Source organism: Puma concolor, chromosome D1 (genome assembly GCF_028749965.1).
Source record: "Puma concolor isolate L17-30 chromosome D1, mPumCon1.1.hap2, whole genome shotgun sequence".
Lineage (NCBI taxonomy): Eukaryota > Metazoa > Chordata > Mammalia > Carnivora > Felidae > Puma > Puma concolor.
The window spans coordinates 100,184,230-100,204,330 of NC_141676.1; the positions used below are offsets into that span (position 1 = coordinate 100,184,230).

At 55.0% G+C, this 20,101-nt stretch overlaps 1 protein-coding gene across 6 annotated transcripts; it reads right to left on the reverse strand.

Annotated features, from left to right (window-relative positions):
* Positions 1–1,210: 1,210 nt before the first annotated feature.
* On the reverse strand, positions 1,211–14,709 carry ABCG4 (ATP binding cassette subfamily G member 4). 6 transcript variants are annotated; one of them, XM_086678898.1, is made up of 15 exons: positions 14,583–14,708; positions 13,694–13,943; positions 9,442–9,559; positions 9,185–9,317; positions 9,010–9,060; positions 8,665–8,810; positions 7,400–7,523; positions 7,157–7,271; positions 6,844–6,986; positions 5,495–5,593; positions 5,103–5,271; positions 4,896–4,996; positions 3,405–3,563; positions 3,119–3,237; positions 1,211–2,954 (listed from the first exon to the last, which is right to left on the reverse strand). In XM_086678898.1, the coding sequence occupies exons 2-15, from the start codon at positions 13,929–13,931 to the stop codon at positions 2,729–2,731; spliced, it is 1,941 nt and encodes a 646-aa protein (XP_086535024.1). In that variant the 5' UTR covers positions 13,932–13,943; positions 14,583–14,708; the 3' UTR covers positions 1,211–2,728. The 6 variants fall into 6 exon arrangements, with proteins under 6 accessions (XP_086535024.1, XP_086535025.1, XP_086535027.1 ...); XM_086678899.1 differs by having other exon boundaries at positions 13,694–13,958; positions 14,583–14,670; XM_086678901.1 differs by lacking the exon at positions 14,583–14,708 and adding an exon at positions 14,254–14,355.
* Between the last annotated feature and the right edge of the window lie 5,392 nt (positions 14,710–20,101).

Consider the following 20,101-nt stretch of genomic DNA (forward strand, 5'->3'; position numbering starts at 1 on the left):
GTAGCTGAGTCACTTAAGCGTCCGACTCTTGGTTTCGGCTCAGGCCATGATCTCACAGTTCATGGGTTCGAGCCCTGCATCGGGCTCTGTGCTGACAGCTCGGCGCCTGGAGCCTGCTTTGGAGTCTGTGTCTCCCTCTCTCTCTCCCCCTCCCCCACTCGTGCTCTGCCTCTCTCTCTCTCTCTCTCAAAAGTAAATAAACATTTAAAAAATTAAAAAAAAAAAAGTCCACTTCCAGGCAGGCACCCAACCAGTAATAGACTAGACCCTCATCTAGCCCGGGACACTTAGCTCTGCATGTAGCACATGCAAGGTAGTCCTAGCAGCTGGCAGGGTCAATGTCAGTCCCTTCCTTCAGTCCCCAAGCTTCAGGATCAGGAAGGAAGAGGGTGAGACAATGTGCTGCTTCTTGGGTCACCTTGCCACCAACCTTCAAGGACTTCTGGGCAGTTGTCTACTGCAAACCTCAGACCACCAACCCACGTCCAGTCCTGATGGCTGATGGCTGGGCCCTGGTTAAGTGTGGCTCAGGGACGGGGCTGGGGGGTGGGGGGCAGGAGAGAAGAGAGGAAGAAAAAGAGAAAGCTGGGGTAAGTTCGGTGAGGTACCTGGTATTCTCATCCTAGCGCTTAGGCTCCGGGGTCTTTCCTGCTTCTCACTGCCCTTTATGACCACTGACTAGATGCCCTCCCCCGCCCCGCCCCGCCAGGCACAACCGGGGCTCAGTGAATTCTGAAGAGAGGGACGTGTATCACTTGGCAAGAACACACCCACGCAACAGACACAAGGCACCCACACAGAGCATGCAGGTCCACCCTCATCATCATCATTGGCCAGTGTCAAGAATGAGGAGTCTGGAGGCAGAAGACCCGGTTCCCAGATCTGGCTTCACCTCCATTAGCTAAGGGTCCCTGGGCAAGTTACTTAGCCCACGTCTCAGTTGTCTCATCTGCAAAATGGGTTATCATGAGGGACGATGCAGAGTCGGCATCGGACTTTCTTGAGATAATGCACACAAAGCATTTGTAACATATAAAGCATAATACAGGTACTTTATATGCTATACGTTCGCTACCTTGACATGTACTAGCTTGGCTTACCACCCACTGCCACAAACTCCCTAAAGCGCGCAGACTCCTTTCAAGTGCTTCGAAGACCCCTCACAGCTCGTGGTCCTGGGTGCCACGCCCGTACACATTTCTACACGGCATACTGTATAAATATAGGTTTTATTAATAATGGGTGAAACCCCACAAATACAACTGGCATCTCTGGGTGATGGCGGGAATCCGTGGCAGGACAAGAGAAGGAAGAGTGGTATGTGTACAGAAATCAGGGGGGCGGGAAAGAGCCCTGGGGGAAGGGGAAATCAGAAGCGGCATGAGCCTTGGACCTACCACAACGGCCAGACATGTTCTGTGTCTGTCGCTCTGGTGCCCAGGGGCCGCCTTGGCTGATGGGAAGGGCGTGGAGAGACCCAGACGGGAGTTTGAATGAGCAGCAAGCGGCTGGGGAAGGGGTAAGAGAGTGAGAATACCAGCCTGACGCACAAGAGAGGGGGCATGGGGTGGCAGGCGGCCAAGGCCAACTGATGCCCGTGCTTGTGCTTGTGTTGGCTCCTGAACTCCAGAGAGATAGTGCCTTGTGCCGCCCCTGACTTGGAGGGGAAGGAAGACTCGGGGGTAGACACCTGCAGATCCTGGAGACACCCCGGGTAGCACCAGCCTCAACCTTACAGTCCAAGCAGCATGCCCAGGAGGAGGCCGGCACTGCCCTTCCCGCAGCTCCCACCGCCACCACTGCCACCATCGCTCCTCGGAGCCACGGCGGACAGCGAGTGTGTGTAGGTCTGAGATTGCCTGTTCGCACGTATGCGCCCGTTAACTCTGGGGAGGGTAGGGAGTTTTGCAGGACCGGGTAGGAGAAGCAAGAAAGGAAGCTTGGTCTTCTCCTACTCGTGCCCCAGAATAAAGTGCATTCTCCAGTTCCAGGGGCAGGTGAGAGAGAAACACAAACATTATTGCAGAGGTGCCACCAGACCCTACCCCCACCAAAGGGGACGGGGAAGGGTAAACGGGGCGTCCCGTGGCCCCAGGCCTCTCCAATCCCCAGGATTGGGAGGGGTGACCCAGACAGAAAACCCAGCTTCTGTCCCAGCAGATTGTCCAAGGCGGCCAGGTCTGGGGGTGGGGAGAAGGTGAGGAGGAGGAACAGACTTCCAGAGCCTTCCCTGCTCCGTTCCAGTGTCCAAATGGGACTTACAGGGGGCCCCACCAGGGCCCAGCCCTGGAACCTGAACCTCAGAACAGTCCAGTTTACAAACACTTGTGTGGCGGGGACCCCCAGAGGAGGCCACTTTGGTCAGTTGTAAGTGGGGGCCTGGAGACCCTGGGGCTCCCAGGCGGACAACAGAGGAGGGTGCCGAGGGCGGGAAGGAGGGCGGCAGCCTCCTAGTGGTCTTTGCATGCAGATGTTGGAGGGACTAGAGAGGAAGCTACAAACTGCATCAACTGGGGAAGACTCCTGGGCATGGCAAGAGGGCTGGAGCCCCGGTTGCCACGGCCACGGCCGGGAGCGCAGTCCAGCAGCCAGCCTGTGGAGCAGCTGAGAGAGGGGAGGATGGCTGCACCAGCAACCAGTGCCAAAGTCTACGAGGTTAAAACAGTCCCAGAGGGCTGGGGCTGGGGGCTTCCGCTGCGGGGGCTGGGGCGCAGGCCAGGGCAAGGCTCTATCTCTCTGACTTGACCCGGTAACGGAGCACAAGGTACGCCAGCAGCCGCAAGGCCAGGAAGAAGATGCCCAAGACCAGGAAGTCCATGTAGAGCTTGGCGTCCTCCACATCCAACGCTCGGAGGATACTCTGTGGATTCTGGAAAGGGCAGTGCTCCTCCAGGCAGGTCAGATCTTCTCGATCCATGCCATAGATGGTCAGAATCACACCCTCAAAGCCATACCTAGGCACGTGGGGACATCAGAGCAGGATACAGAGCATAGGTCACTGTTCCCTGGGCAAACCGCCAGGGCCCAGTTGCAACTCTCTCAGCCCTGGGGCCTGGGCTCCTGCCGGAGGGTGGGGGTGGGGGGAGCAGGGACAGATGGTGAGGGAAGGGGCACTGACCTGACATAGGAGAGGTAGGAGCTCCATTGCAGGTAAGTGGGGATGGTCTTGAAGCTGACAAAGAAACCGGAGAACAAGAGGACAGGGATGGCGGTAACTGGGCCCACAAAGGTGGCCACCTGGAGGGGAGGGAAGGGGACCGGGCCATCACGGGAGTGACCAGGATAGACTCAGGACTGAGGTGGCCCTGGGGTTTCCCACAGATCCATTCCTATGCCAGCCCCTGTTTCCTCCCACCAGATCCTGTCCACCGCCCCTCAAGACCCCCAAGTGCCGGCCCTCCCACCTGTAGGGAATTGGAGGCGGCTCCAATCAGCAGCCCCAAAGACTGGGCCACCAAGGCGGTGGCAGTGGCCAGGGCTGAGAAGAGCAGGAAGCGACTGGTTTCAGCTGGCTGGCCTGTCATCCAGTACATAATGCTGCAGTATACCACCGGGCACACCACCTGGGGAGGGGACACAGGCCTGGGCAGTGGACCGCGAGCCAGGGGCACGGTAGAAGCCCTAGAACAGCTCTTCCTCGAGCGTCCGTGCTTAGTCCTGTCCCCGCGCTCTGTCTGCTGTTCCCTCCCCCCCCCCCCCCCAGGCTGCCCATGACCGCTTTCTTCCTGGCTATATGAACCTATTCTCTTCCTCCGGTGTCACCACTTCCATTAGACCCACTCTGACCAGTTCAGGCATGGTGACTTCTCCATATCTGAGCTCCGAAACCTGGACCAGCTTATTCTTTGTATTGTTGATTAATCAACTCTACGTCGGAAGCACACTTTGTCCCCCTCTGAGCTATCAGCTCCTGGAGGCGGAGTCCAAAGCCACGAGTACGGTACGGCAGGCTGCCCCCTGCACAGGGGCACCCAATCAAGAGGCCACCAGAGGCCGAGATCCAGCTGTGCTCTCCCCACAAAGCCATGCACCCTGGCGCGGGGCAGCAGCCTCCCTGAGGAAGGGGCATCTTCGTCCAATCTGTACAAAGGTGCCCTCGGGATTATTGGTGGCCCTGGAGCTTGGAAAAGAGTGGCAGTGGCAAAAAAAAAAAAAAAAAAAAAAAAACCAAACTGGCTTACATTTAGTGGGCACTTTCGTGCATGCCAAGCACTGTTCTTTTTTTTTTTTTTTTTTTTAATTTATTTTAATGTTTACTTTTGAGAGACAGAGTGTGAGCAGGGGAGGGGCAGAGAGAGGGAGTCACAGAATCCGAAGGAGGCTCCAGGCCCCGAGCCGTCAGCACAGAGCCCGACGCGGGGCTCGAGCCCGTGAACCGTGAGACCACGACCTGAGCCGAAGTCGGACGTTTAACTGACGGAGCCACCCAGGCACCCCTGCCAAGCACTATTCCAAGCACTTTACACGTATTAACTCATTTAATCCTCAAAAACGACCCTGAGGTAGATACTCTCGTCACCCACTTTATAGATGGGGACGTGGAAGCGGAGAGAGACAGGGGCTAGCTCAACGTCTCCCGGCTACCAAGTAGCACTAAGGCCCCAGGGACTCCACCAGCCCCCACTGCCGTGGATAAGATTTACAGAGTCATTCACGGGGTCATTATTCTTATCACTGTCTGTCTGTCATCGGTCGTTCCCACAAGAACATAAGTTCCACAAGGTCAGGATTGCATCTGTCTTATTCATTGCCGGATCCCAGCGCCTGGTGCACAGTAGGGACTCCCCGCCTATTTGCTAAGTGAAACGGAAAAGAAAGGATGGCAGGGGACAGGGTTGAGGGAGGCCAGCAAGCAAGTGAGGAAGGAGCCAGCTAGGAGGGAGGAAGAGGCTTACCTGAAAGGGCACGTCGGCCATGGTCTTGGCCAGATAATATGCTTTGAGGCTGTACCAGTAGTTGAGATGCTCCCTCATGAAGACTGCCATCTCTAAGGGGACTGAGGACACAGGCAGATTAGGCACAGCTGTCTGATACCCTGACCCCCTGTGCCCCCAGCCTCCCCGCCCCCCCCCCCCCCCCGCACCCAGGGCAGCTCAGCTCACAGGTCAGCACAGTTGGCATAAGGGCAGCAAACATGAGAAACAGCATGGAGAAGAAGAGGCAGCCGGTGTTGTTGAAGACCTTGCTGGCATCGTTACCGATGTGCAGGTAAAGGAGACCAATGAGCACGCCGATTACCACGTGGGACACAAACCGCAGGTGGGTCAGGACCTGGGTGAGGAGAGGGGATGGGCCGCAGGCCAGGGATGAGCAGCCACACTGGGGTAGGAACTCAGAGCTGCCCTCGCGGACACACAGACACACAGGGGTACTGGGAGACTGCCGGCGGTGGGGGCTGGGGGGAGGGGGGACGTTCCCCTCCCAGCTGCTGAGATCCTATGCCCCCCAAAGCCAGGCCTCTACCAGCCTCTTCTCCCCCAACTTGATGCCTCACCGTGTCCCTGAGGATGGACAAGAAGGTCCTCTTGAAAAGGATGCAGAACTGTGTAAGGGTGCTGGTGGCAAAGGTGTGGCTTTCGATGGGATCCACTTCCTGGGGAGAGGACATTGGCTTAGGTGAGCCTGTCCCACCCACTCACTGCACATCCAGCTCAGTGATGGGAAAACCCCTGAGCCCTTCCTCAGGGCAGGGGTCCTCCAGGTGTACCGATGGAAAATTCCCCACCATTGAGGTGCGTGCCTGGAAGCTGGCCTCAAAGTCATGAACTGGAGCGAGATTCCGAGAGAGAGAGAGAGAGAGAGAGAGAGAGAGAGAGAGAAAGAGACAAGGAACAAGTAAAAACGTGGGAGGCAGGAGAGAGCAAGGAGGTCAAGGACACCTGTGGGGGCTAATAGGAGACCGGTCACTCCTCTTCTTTACTCCATCAAGAAACCTTTACCCCAAGGGCGTAATGACAATCATATCTAGCAATGATAATAATGACCGCAGCAACAGTAAGGAACCCTTCTGGGTTTTGAGGCCAGCATCCATCGTATCAGTTCAGAAGAAAGAATTAACCAGAGGTCATATGGCCTCCAGGCACAGCTGGACCAACCAAGGGATTGTAGGAGTGCAACGCCACCAGCTCACAAGTGGTTAATTATCACTACCCTAAAGATATAAGCACCAGATGGACCGAATGAAATCTCTAACATACAGAACAAAGATTTTTCAGATTCCAACTCTCTTGAGGTGGGAAAGATCTCCATCTGCTCCGGACGAAACAGCACCACAGCACCTGCTGGCATGACCTTATGGGTCTCCAGTCAACGCCATCCACCTTCTCAAGAGACCCTTGCCCCAACTTTTGGCCTTAAAAACCCTCACTTGCAAGCCCCTGGGGAGTTTGGGACTTTTGAGCACTAGCTCCCCATTCTCCTGGGTGGACCTACAGTGCAAAGACATTTACGTGATGATCTAGTTAGTCCTGCCAATGACCCTGGAGGTAAGTGTCGTCACCCCCAGGCTGCAGATGACAGTTGGACACGTTTTGGCCAAAAGGCGAGAGACAGCATCGGTTTGGCTTACCAGGTGGCACCGTGCCGGCACCGAGGACAACACACAGATGCTCAGTAAGAACTTGCTGAACAAATAAATGAACGAGAACGCCAGAGCTCAGAGGTCGAGCAACGTGCCCAAGGTCACGCAGCTGTTAATAGTAGGTCTACTCCAAGTTCTGGGTTCTTCCTAGAACCCAGTGGTTGTGATGCCTCTGGGGGAAAGCCTCTTTGGCAGGGCCGTTGTCCATCGTCCCATCCCCCCTCCCCCACTTTTCCTTCTCTGCCGTCTCCACCCCTACTCACCTGAGGGCAAGGGGGGCAAGGGGTGGGGACCTCATTCTTCTCTGGGATGCTCTTCTTCTCAGCCATGGTACAGAGCCCATTCTGCACAGCCCTGAACAGCATGGGGTTGAGGTCTCCGTACTCTCCAGAGGCCACTTCGATGACTAGGAGGCACAGAGGGGAGCACTTAGCTAAGATGCATCCTTGGTTCCCAAGGGCAAGCCAGCCCCTCCATGGGTGTGTGGGGAAGGCCAGTGACAGTGAGGCCTCTGCCCCCGAGGAGGCCCGGGTGCATGACCCGATCCCCCAGGTTTGGCCCAGTGTCATCACTCACTGAAATCAGCCGGGTTGTGGTAAGTGGGGCAGTGCAAGCCGAGCCCCTTCAGGTAGGGGATCAGGTTGGTGACCACGCCCTTGAAGATGCACTGACCCTGGCTCAGGATGTAGAGCTGAGGCAGAAAGAGAAGGGTGAGGAAAACACAGCCAGTGGACCCGGCAGGCCCCACCAGCACCTCTACTGATGCCCTGCTCTCTCCCCGTTGCAGGCCAGGCACGTGTGAGGCCCAGAGACCCTCACCTTGTCAAACATCTCAAAGAGCTTGGCACTGGGCTGGTGGATGGTGCAGATGATGGTACGGCCCCCCTGGGCCAGGGACTTCATGAGGGACACCACTTGGAAACAGGAGGCGCTGTCCAGACCACTGTCCAGAGAAAGGGGGTGGGGTGGGGTGAGGTGGGCAGAGCCAAAGAAGGGAGTGTTTGGGGTGGGGCGGCTGCTATGAAGGGGATGGAGCTGGCAAGGAAGGGAGTCACTCTGGCCATCCCCGTAGCCTGTACATACTGGACGATTCAGGCGTTTGGAGTTACCAAGAGGCCCAGAGCACCACTCAGTTCAACAAGCAAATATCCAGCGAGCACCTGTTGAAGGCCAGGCACTGGGATTACGGTGATGGATAACTAAGACAGACTCTGGTCCAGAGGGAGGGAGAGATAAGCGCACAGATCACTTGAGATAATGTGGAACGTGGCGTGACAAAGAGGGGAGGGTTCAGGTCTGCCATACAGGGGTTGGAGGGTAGTCAGAGAAGTTTGCCGAGTGCATGTAGAAGAAGAAGGAGCTACGCCAGCTCTGGTGGAAGGGCAGGCATGGAGGCGAAGGGCATTCCAGGCACAAGACACAGCATGTGCAAAGCTTAGAGGCAGGAAACACATGTCCGGCCCAGGGAATTATAAGCAATTCAGTGTTATTAGAGCATAAAATATAAGACGGCATGAAGCAAGATGTGAGGCTGGAGAAGTAGGTTCAGACCAGGACCTTGTAAGTCCTCTGATTTTATTAGGAGGGCAAATGGGAACCGTTGGGTGTGTTTTCAAGCAAGGGAGTGAGAATTGCCAGACTTGTCTTTTAGAAAGCTCTCTCTGGCTGCACTTTGGAGGAAGGATTGGCTGGAAGAGACTGGAGGCAAAGAGATAGGAGTCGGTTGCAGAAATGCGGGCAAGAGTTGCTGATGTCCTGAACTTAGGCAGGAGCACTAGGGATGGGGGTGGGGCAAATCTGAGAGACGGAGAAAGGAGGTAGAATCAGCAGGATTTGGTGACTGATTGGCTGTGGGGAAGAGAAGGAGAGGGAGGCATCAGTCAAGGAGGACGTGGGATTTCTGCCTGCATGAAGGATGGGGCTGCTACGGCACTAGGATTGGCAGGGACCGACGAGGAGTAAGCCCTTATCTTGGCCCTGGGAGGCTGCGAAAGCGGACTCTGGTCTCCAGCAGTGGAGCAGATTCCCTGGGCTCAGGGCTGAGAGGAGGGGGCATCCTGCTGGGGGAGGAGGGGGAGAACTACCTGGTGGGTTCGTCAAAGAACATGACCGGCGGGTTGTTGACCAGCTCCAGGGCGATGGCCAGACGCTTCCTCTGCCCACCGGAGAGCAGGGCCGTCCTCGTGTGGGAGCAGGACATCAGGCCCAGTGCTGTCAGGATCTCCGTCACCTGGCCCAGGCCCCACCCCCATCCCAGGTCAGCTTCAGATTCTCCACTCCTCCCCACCCCCACACCACCCCAACTTAAAGAAGTCTTCCCTTAAGTCCACTGTCCCCACCCGGGCCCCCCCCCCAACTCGGGGCTCTAGGACTCAGAAACACACACAGGGCAGCCGTCCTGTTCTCACCCCTGTCTCTTCCCCACTCACCAGTTCCTTCTTCACCTCTTGCTTCTCACTCAGCTTCAGGTTAGCAGAGACCTGAGGCCCAGAGAGTAGGCGGGTCAGATGTGTGTGGGAGGGGTGCCCTGCCTCGACCCCTTGAGGATGGGGGCAGCGGACAGAAGCGGGGGCTGGGAGGAGGAGGCGGCCATCCAGCCCTCACCATCATGGCTTCCAACACCGTCAGGTGTGGGAGCAGCATGTCTTCCTGCATGATGTAACAGGACATCTTGCGGAAGGTCCTCAGTTCCCGCGGCCTCCCGTTGACCAGGATCTGCCCCTTCATGCCAGACTCCCTGGAGGAACATTGGTCGCGGGTGGGAGGTCAAGGCCACTTCAGATCCCCTTCTGGGCTCTCCCGGGGATCCGGATCCGTCCTCCCGGCCCCTTTCCCCGCTTCCGCCCCAGCTGCGTCCTCACCTGTACCCTGCCAGGATGTTCATGAATGTGGACTTGCCAGCCCCCGAGGGGCCCATGATGCCGATCAGCTCCCGGCGGCAGAATTTACCCGACAGGCACTTGAGGAGGGTCTTATAACCTGCAGTGAGGGAGGGAGGCACTTCTGATCAGGGTTGCAGTGAACAGAGGAGCCCCAAACTCTTAGCAGCGGCCATGGCTTTTATTGAAATAGGCAGTCCCTACTCAGGGTAAACTGATTCGGACGGAGGAACGACCTTCAGAGCAGCAACAGTATTCACACCCTCTCATCCTGGTCCCCTAGAAACGGCCACTCCTAATGTCGAAGCATCAGAGGTGACCATACTCTTCGGTAGGCTATGAAAAACCTCCACACCTCATGGATGGTCGCGGAGAGCGGGGTCAAGCTTATAGACGACCCTGCTCCCCTTCTATACACACAGCAGTGACCCTCACTGCCTCCAGGAAGATTTTCCCAACGATCAGCCCTAGTGAGCTGGTCGAATGTCCTCGGTGTTCCCATAGCGCTTTGCATATGCCAGCACGGCAGCTATTTGACGCGCCTGTCTCTCACCCCCTCCCCACCCAGCCTCTTAGTCTGTGAGCTGCTTGGGGGCAGAGTCTGTGGCTTGCTCATCTTTGTAACCTCAGGAGACCGTCTGGCAGGTACTAGGTGCTCAGTAAGTGTTCCCGGAGTGAGTGCTCTCAGAGCTTTTGCTTCATTCTGGAAAAGCCTTCTTTGTGCTCCCTTGGCCCCCTAGGCTTGTCTCTGCAGCCCCTAACGTGGCCCAGTAACATCTCATCATTCATTCACTCGTTGGGAGGCAGCATATGCATTAAGAGCACCGATTTGGAGTCAGGTGGATCTAGGTTCAAATTCTGGCTCCACACTTACCAGCTGTGTGACCTCAGGCAAGTTGCTTAACCTCTCTGAGCTCCAGGTCCCTCATCTGTAAAATGAGGATGATAGTACCTATCTCATAGGGTTGTTGTAAAGAGTCAATGAGATAATATATGTAAAGGCATATGACACAGTGCTTGGCACATAGAGTATATTTAAAAAATGACATTTTATCATTAATTCCATTTGACAAATGTTTATTGATATCCACTACATTCCAAGCTCTGTACCAGACACTGGACAAAAAAAAAAAAAAAAAAATATGAAGAAGACACATTTCCTGCTTTCAAGAAAGTCATAGTCTGGGGTGCCTGGGTGGCTCAGTTGGTTGAGCGTCCGACTTCAGCTCAGGTCATGATCTCACAGTCTGTGAGTTCGAGCCCCGCATCAGGCTCTGTGCTGACAGCTCAGAGCCTGGAGCCTGCTTCAGATTCTGGGTCTCCCTCTCTCTCTGCCCCTTCCCCGCTCATGCTCTGTCTCTCTCTGTCTCAAAAATAAATAAAAAACATTGAAAAAAAAAAGAAAGAAAGAAAGTCATAGTCTAGGTAAAAATGGTGGGAACGTCTGTGGATCTAAGGAAAGATAAAATAAGGGTTATAATAGAAGCACAAATAATGCACAATGAGAATGCAGAAAATGGAACTGAGGAGGGTGGAGGGCCAAGGGAAATATCAAGAATGGCTTCCTGGAAGAAGTGGCAATTGAGCTAAGTCTTGAAGGATGCTCAGCACTCAAAAATGGAGAGGAAAGTCAGAGGCTCGCCAATCCTTGGAAGGAGGAGCTCTGCCATGTGAGAGAATATACAGAACACAATCCAGGAAGCAGAGGTCAGAGACTACAGGGAGTCACCCGGGAAAACAAGGTAGAGAGGAAGGAGGAAGCCCATGAGACCAGCCTTGCCTCGTATGCTTGCAGACCTGCCTCAGTGAGGCAGAAACACCAATCTCCCACTGGAGATTTTGTTCATTACCACCCTCCTCCGACCCCCACTGAGCCCCACTCCCTCTCCACAATACCTCCTCAGCAGAGACAGCGAAGGGATGTGATCTTTCACTCTCCCTCCACAGCACCCAGCTATCCCTCTGGACGCATCCATTCAGAAGGAGGCTCAGCTGCTGTCCACTCTGGGGTCCTGATCGCACCGACGGCCTGGATAGTGCTTTCCCGTTTATAAACTCATTACCCGGGTTGCTGCTACAGCAACATGGACGAGCCAACTGGGGCCCAGGGACCTCCAGTGACTCACCCAAGGTCACACAGCAAGTTCTTCACTGGGAGAGGGCAAGTCACAGGTTCTATCCCTCTGCCTCAGTCATTATGACCATCAATCCGAAAGACGTGTGGTTGTATACTCCAGCAAACGCCTTTCAGAACCACTCACAGGAAATGATTTCTTTTGCAGGGGAGGAAACTGGCAATGATGAACCTTCCTCTCATTTAATCACAGCCAAGCACTAGATTGGACACTGATGCCTAATACAAATATCAGCTTACACTTGCCTTTCACAAAGCATTTCCACAGATAATGTCTCAGCTAAGCCTGTGCAATGACATTTCTTATCACCCCTATTCACAGATGAGGAAAGTGAGGCCAAGAGAGGGTGAGCAGATGGCCCAAGGTCATCTTCCAGTGGACAGGTGGCTAGGAACCCAGTCTTTGAACCCCTGCTGTTCCATAGCTGCTCTTCATGGGAAGGGCCTGCCAGGCCTTGACATAAAGACACATCAGAGTTCTAGTCCTGCCTCAGTCAGTAACTCTCTTGCAATTCTGTCAAGTCCTGTCAAAATCAGGACAGTAACATCTCCTCCCAAGGCATAACAGGGTTATTGTGAATGTTAAGTGAGGTGTTTAATACTAACTAATAGGAAAGTGGTTTGAAAACAAGAAACACCGTAATAATTAGGGGAAAAGGGCGGCAAATCCTTACCTGGGAAAGGCAGAAACTACCCTCTCTCCACATCCCTCTCTCTTTTTCCTCTCTGCCCACCTCTAATTTCTCTAATTGCTTTCTGTCCTCCAGACAAGGGGAGAGGGACTCCGGTGAAAAGGCAAGTCAAAGAGAGGAGGACAGAAGACAAAGAAAAGGGCAAGGGACAGAAGAGACAGCAAAGTGGACAGTGGAGAGTATGGGGCTGGCCAGGTCAAAGGAGAAAGGACCTGGTCAGAGGTGCCAATTTGTGACGGGTGGGTGGGTTGAAGCAACCGGTCCATCTAACTACGTTTCTTTCTTATCTACACATCTCCTTGAAACTGAGGAAACGAGACGGCTAAGGACATAATGGCTACCTCTTCATTTTGCCCAGAGCTGGTCTCGGGGTGGAGAGGCTGCTCAGGGACGGGCACCGGGCAGGGGGCCCAGAGGCCTCAGTTGCCATTGGCTCAGGCCCCGTGACCTTTTGGTCACTCATGGGAGTGAGGGTGGGGAGTACAGAGACAGCTCATGTTTGGTCCTGCTCGGAAGCACCCCAAACTTATTCTTAAATCTCAGAGAACAATGTCCCAGCTCCACCCCTCGTCCACACCCAGCTCTGGGGGAAAACAAAAACAAAATAAACCCCTCAGCTTCTCTATTCCCAGCTCAAGCTGCCCGTGGCCGGCCAGGGGCAAGGGATCCAGGCGATGGCGAGGGTTCCAAGGAACTCAGAGCCCCAGCGCTTCCCCACCTGTGCTGATGAGAGAAAAGAGGAGGGGATGGGAATTGGTGTACCAGGGAAGTTAAGAGACGGGGAAAAACAATACGCAGAGAGCTGGAAAACCTGGCTTCTGGTCCTGGCTCTGCCACGTATGAGCTGTGTGGCACTGGACAAGTTACTCAACTTCCCTGGACCTCAGTTTCCTTATTAGTGACGTGAGGATGTCATCTCTCTTGCTAAACCCTCACCCTCCCTGCCTTGGAGGACTTCGGCAAGAATGGAGTAAGATGACAGGAATGAGAACATCTTTTAGGATTAGCAGTGTTCTGTGGGTACAAGGATGTTGCTACCCGCTGGGGAGAACCTGTGCAACGCAGCCCCCCACTTCCTCGCACCAGCCCTCAAAGGCAGGAATTCTACCTAAAAAAAAAAAAAAAGAAGGAAGGAAAACTCTGCAAGAGTCACTGAACCCCCGGAGGTCATCATGTCAACTTAGGGGGAGAAAGCTCCAGTAGCCAGTTGAACCTAGAGTCCCACACAGTGCTCGCGGGTGTGGGGGGAGCACAGCCCCGCCGCCTCAACTGTGTGCATAGCCAGCGGGTTGAGATTTCAGTGCTCCCACAGGGCCCATTGGTGCGGAACAGGGGACTCCCAGACCTCCTGCTCTCCACGAGGCAACTCCTGGGGGCTCCACAGCTCCCCACCAGACTGCTCCCTTACCCCGTTTGCGCCAGCAGGGCCCCTCCCGCACGGAATAGGACAGCTCCACGAACTCGATGTCCACTGCTGAGCGCTTGGGTAGGTGGGAGAAGCGCTGGGCTTCGGTGATGTGGTTCTCCACCTTCTTCAGGTGCGTGGTCAGCATCGGGGGCTCCGCCCCGTCCTCCAGCGCCACGGCCATGGCCACGGCCCCGGGTCCTAGTCCACAGCCCACGGCCTCCAGCGCCTTCTCCGCCATCACGCCGCCGGCCTGCAGGGAGAGGGCCTGCTCGGTTCGGCGGAGACCCCCAAGCCTTGGCTCAAACCTCCCTCGCCTTCTAATGCTCCCCCGCCCCCACTCCCCGCCTCTTTCTCAGGGCAGATCTGCTACGGAGAGCACCCCACTCCCCACCGCCAGAGCGTCTGCCCCCCTCCTGCCCCCCACTCCGGGCGCAGCAACGCTCGGTTCCGACCTCTCCTCGGTCCGGCCAGCCCCAGCTCCGGCTCCAGCCTGGCCGCAGCCCGACCCCTACAAGCCCTCAGCCGCTCCCTCCTCCCCGCGGTGGCTCTAATCTCCTTACCCCGCAGGCCAGCAGCCCCTGGGGACTGGAGGGTTGGGGAGCGGGGAGGAGGGAAGGGGCGGCCCGCGGAGGCTGCCCGCTAGCTGGTCTGGGTAGCCGGGTGCGCGCAGGGCGGACCGGGGAGAAGACGGAGGAAGAGGAGGCTCTGGGCCTCCCGCAGCATCCCCCTCCCCATCCCCGGGCGCGACGCCCGGCCCGCCCCTCCCGCCGGCGCCCCGGGGCCCCGGCGGCCGCACCACCCGCACCCAAGACCTCCCCCCCTCCACCGCCGCGCCAACTAGCCTCCCGCGGCGGGCTCCCCCCTCCCCATCTCCCGCGTGCCTAGTCACCTTGATGCGCCCCCGGGCCGGTGCGGACCGAGAAGCTTGGCGCTGCCGCGGGCCGGGGATGGAGACTCCGGGCCCTTCTCACCTGCCTCCGGCTGCGGCACCGCGGCCCGGCTCCCGGTCCCGGCGGCGCGGGCCGGGGCGGGGCCGGGGCGGGGCGGGCGACTGGGGAGGGCCCGGGCCCCAGTCCGCCGAGAGATGACAAGGATGGGGAGGGGCGAGGGGGGCGCGCCCCGACTCGGCTGGGCTGCGCACACCCGGTTCCCGGAGCCCGGTCCCGGGCGCTGTGTCCTCCCGAGCCCGCCGGGCGACTGCGCTCTGCTCCCAGCTACTGCTCGCCGGTCCCGCTGTTCTTAAAGGGCCCGCGCGGCCCCGCAGCCGGCGGGGGGCGAGCAAGGCGAAGGGGACGGCGGTGCCGGCGACGCGGAGGCCGGAGCCAGCGCAGGTGTGGCCCCGGGACTGGGGGGTTGGCGACGAAAGGCCAACTTGAAGACAGGAAAGGAGCTGAAGTCGTGCAGTGGGGACAAGTCCCTGGATTACATACTAGATGACGGTGGTGCGTATATGGGGTGGGGGGTGGGCATTAGGGTGCAAATGCCATCTCTCTCAAGGGATTGTGAAAGCTGTCAGACTGCGCGCGCACGCACGCACACACACACACACGCCATCAGTTTCCCTCGGTTCTGGCCCTTGAGCTCAGGCTTCCCCCAGGGATTCCCCAAACTAGATAAAAGGCTTTGAAAGCTAGTCTTGGGATATCCTCCTCCCCTTTCCCCACACCACCCCCACTTTCCCTCTCTAAGCTGGAGGAAACTAGTTAAGAAGGGAAGGAGAGTGGATGCCTTGGGAGAGCTTGAAAGGAGCTCCAAGGTTAAGGTGGTACTTAGAGCTCAACCTGCTTCAGACATCTTTATTCTCCCAGGCAAATTCAGGCCTTTAAGACAGGCACAAGCCTTATACACAAGCACATATGCGCCAGGGCATGTACAGGGCTCACAGACACGGCCTTCCGCATCTCCTAGCACACATATGCGTTCTCTCCCTCACCCCACAAGCCTTCAAATGCAGGTCTCCAGAACACTCTGGGGCTTTCCCCTGCTTTGCTCCTTACTCTTGCTCCTCTTGGTCCCTGCTTGCCCCAGACCCAGTCTTCTAGGGGTAAGTAGGTTAGCCAGTTGAGACGTGTGACCTGAGCTTTTAAGTTCCCACCTGTCACAGGGCAAAGACAGATGGGAGGGGAGGCTGCTGGTGCTGCAGCCACCTTCTTACTGCAGCAGTTGAGAGGTTACTAGCAGTCAAACCTCTCCCCTGCTCATCAGCCCCTCCTCCAGCCTCTCCAGCGCATGAGCGCCCCGAGGCTGGCAGCCTCTTCAAGACATCACCAGGCTCCACCCTGTAACTGTAAGGTTCAGTGGGTTTCGGATCCAGCCCTCCTTACCTTCCGCCCCACCCCATGCCCTACATCACCGCCGTTCCTCAGGACCAACGTTCTCCTTCTCCAGATGGACCCTCCGTTCTCCAAGTTAACTCCAATGCCCTAGTATAGACTCCCCGTCTCCAATGGTTGCATTCATTGAGCGATCATTATGGACCTGGCGTTATCTGACTTCATTCTCACAATATCCTCATGCGGCAGGCATTACAACCTCTCTTTAGAAATAAAGAAACATGCGACAACGTGGTTGGAACTGGAGTGTATTATAATAAGCGAAGTTAGTCAGAGAAAGACAAATATCATATGACTTCACTCACATGTGGAATTTAAGATACAAAACAGACGAGCATAAGGGAAGGGAAGCAAAAATAATATAAAAACAAGGAGGGGGACAACCCATAAGAGACTCTTAAATACAGAGAACAAACTGAGGTTGCTGAAGGGGTTTTGAGTGGGGGGGGGGGAAGGGCTAATTGGGCAAGAGGCATTAAGGAGGACACTTGTTGGGATGAGCACTGGGTGTTACACATATGGGATGAATCACTGGATTCTACTCTTGCAATCATTATTGCACTACATGTTAACTTACTTGGATGTAAATTTTAAAAAATAATAAATTTAAAAGAAGGAAAGAAGAGAAGGAAGGAAGGAAGGAAGGAAGGAAGGAAGGAAGGAAGGAAGGAAAGAAAAGAAAGAGAAAGAAAGAAAGAAAGAAAGAAAGAAAGAAAGAAAGAAAGAAAGAAAGAAAGGAAGGAAGGAAGGAAGGAAGGAAGGAAGGAAGGAAGGAAGGAAGACAGGCATAAGGAGGTTGGTTAAGCAATGTGCCCAAGAGGACACATCTAGTCAGCAGCAGAACAGGGCTTGAATCCTGAAGTTTTTGCTTTTACCCACCTGCTATGGGGCCTCTCAGAACCCTATTCTCAAATGGACTCCCTCCCTCCCTCCCTCCTGTTTTCTAGACAGGCTCTTCCATTCTCCCAAGATAACCACATCTTAATGACACTCCCCTCCTTTCCCTGGCGTACAACTTTCCAATTCTCAGGAAAATGTTCTCCCCTTTCTTAGGAACACCGTGTCCCCCTTTCCTCGGGACAGGCTTCCCCAGCTTCAGAGACCAACATTTCCAAGTGTTCCATCAGCTTTCCACACCATAGGATTTGCGCCCCATGCCCCAGAGCCGTGGTCCTCAGCCTTGGCTACGAGTTAAACATCACTTGGGGGATGTTTAGAAAATATGTCTAGATAGTACCGCAAACCAGTTAGTCCTGATCTCAGGACTCAGCTCTTAGTGTTTTTAAAAAGCTCCCCGGTGGACCCCACTGGGTAGGAAGTCGAGAGCCCCTGCCCTAATTGAACCTTCCATCCCCTGGGTTTGAACACGTGCCATGGACCCATGAAAGTCCTCCCTCTTCCCTAGAACAGACCTTGCCATTCTCTGGGGGCACCCTCTCCCCATTTTGTGAACACATCTTCCATGTCCTGAATCTGGAGTCAGTTACCTGCTTTCTGATTTTGATGCTTTGATTCATTCTGTGTTCTTAAGCAACTTTCTCCACCTCTCTGAGCTTTATCCATGAAATAGAGATGATAAAAATTCCTGCAGATCGGCCTCAAAAGAGTCTCATGAGGTTCAAGTGTCCAAGACCTTAGTGTTTATTCTCAAGAATAGATCATACATCCTTACTCTCCAGGCCAGGCTTACCATGGTTCATTTTATTTCCCCCAGAAGAAGCTTCCATTTTCTCGGCAAAGGAGGGAAACTACATTTATTGAATGCCTACTATGTGCTAGGCACCTGGCATAACCACGTGACCTCTGAAAAGAGCTAGGTCTGTAACTTTCTCCCCTGGATTCCTAGAACTTGGACACAGAAAGTACTCAATAGCTATCAGCTGCCTGAATGGTCTAACCAGTCCGCATGACAATTTTATGAGGTCAATATTATCCTCCCGTGTTTCAGATAAGGAAACGGACGCTCAGAAATGTCAAGCACAAGTATGAGTTGATGTGATGGCTCCAGGGATCCATGTCAGAATCATCTGGCGGGCTTGTTAAAACAAATTGTTAGCCCTACCCCCAGACTTTCTGACTCAGCATCCGCAGTGGGGCCAGAGAATTGGCATCTCTAATAAGTCCCTAGGTGATGCTGATACTGCTAGTCTAGAGACCACACTTTGAGAACCATTGCTCAAGAGACCCTTCATTCCTCAGTCCAGACCTCATCATTCCCAGAACAATCCCCCTATCACCTACCAAGGACTTTCCCTCAGAGTGGACCTGCTCCCTCTTCCCCAAATAGTCCTCCTCCCTTCCCTGAGACTGACCCTTTTCTTTCTCTGAGACCTCCCCAATTCCCATCCCAGACCCTTCCCCCCCTTCCCAAGAGGGAGCCTCCAAACAGGGCAGGCTCCTTAGACCCAGAAAGGTAAGGGTTGATGATAATTGGCTTACGAGGAACAAGGCAGAAGCAGAAAACTCCTGTCTCAGCTTAGTGCCAGGAGTTAATCTAGCAGACGGGTGCTCTGGGCAGGGATTTGTGGGAGAAGCAGTCGGTAAGGAGCTTTATGTACCTATGGCAAAAGGGGGGTAGCAGTGTCCTATGGGACCGGGGGAGGAACTGGACTGGGGACTCTGGAACCAACTCAGTTCTGTTCCTACCACCCCAGGCCACTCATCCGCGGGGCCTCCTTTGCCCACGGCACTAGTCTCTCGTCTTCGGCAAGAATGGTTTTAAAATGTGTTTATCAATAGAAGGACCCTCTGCTGGCCACTGGGGGAAATGCAGCTCAGGACTGGGAATGAGGGGTGGATTAAGAGGGAGGCCGACCCTAGCCCTCCCCTACCCAAGGCAGGAAGCAAAGATGGGCGTAGGCTCGAATCTGGACGGTGGAGGGGGGTACCTGCGAGGCAGAGCCCCTGCTGTTGCTTTCTAAAAGATCTTTATTCTTTTAAAATTATAAAAATACAGGGGGACTTGCGTGGCTGAGTTGGCTAAACGTCTGACTTCCGATCAGGTCATGATCGTACCAGTCCTGAGTTCAAGCCCCGTGTGGGGCTCTGCACTGACAGCATGGGCCTGCTTGGGATTCTCTCTCCCTCCCTCTTTCTCTGCCTCGCCCCCATTCACGTGCTCTGCTTCTCTCTCTCTCTCAAAATAAATAAATAAACTTAAAAAAAAAAAAAGCGTAGTAAGTAAGGGGTCAGTCAGTTAAGCATCAGACTGGCTCAGGTCATGGTCTCAGAGTTCAAGCCCCAAGACCCCTTGAGACCCGCATCGTTCAAGCCCCGATCCCTGCGTCAGGCTCTTGACTCTCGGCTCTCGCCTATCAGCATGGAGCCCACTCCAGATCCTCTGTCCCCCTCTCTCTCTGCATGCCCCCTCGCTTTCGGTCTCAAAAGTAAATATTTTTTTAAAGTGTAACACATACCTCTCCATCTCTCCCCTGCTATGTTGTACCACCCCCTTTTGCTAAGAAGAAAATGAGGGGACCTCCAAAGCTGCAAAATGTCAAGGGTCACTACCCAAGAGTCTCTCTTTTTCCTTCTGATCCCACACACCCCCCTCAACTTGTTTCTTCCCTTACAACTTGAACCTCCACCACACCTCTTGGTTATGTGTGTCCTTTGCATGGAACCAGCCTTGAGCGGGTATCACCTAGTGGTTCTCTGGCATCGGTTCCCCTTGTGAGACAGGACCCACTCCACTGGAGGGGGCACAAAGGCTTCTGCAGGTAGGTGTTTCCTTTGGATTCTTCCCACTCCTGTGACATGTCTCCACTCTGCAGCCTTCTTTCTTTCTTTTCATTCTTTCTTTCTTTCTTTCAACGTTTATTTATTATTGAGAGACAGACACAGAGTGTGAGCAGGGGAGGGATAGAGAGAGGGGGGAGACACAGAATCCGAAGCAGGCTCCAGGCTCCGAGCTGTCAGCACAGAGCCCGACGCGGGGCTCGAACTCACAAACTGCAAGATCATGACCTGAGCCGAAGTCGGTCACCCAACCAACTGAGCTACCCAGGCGCCTCACAGCAGCCTACTTCTTTTAGATGTACTGTGGACTCTGAATAGTTCCATTTAAAAATGTCCC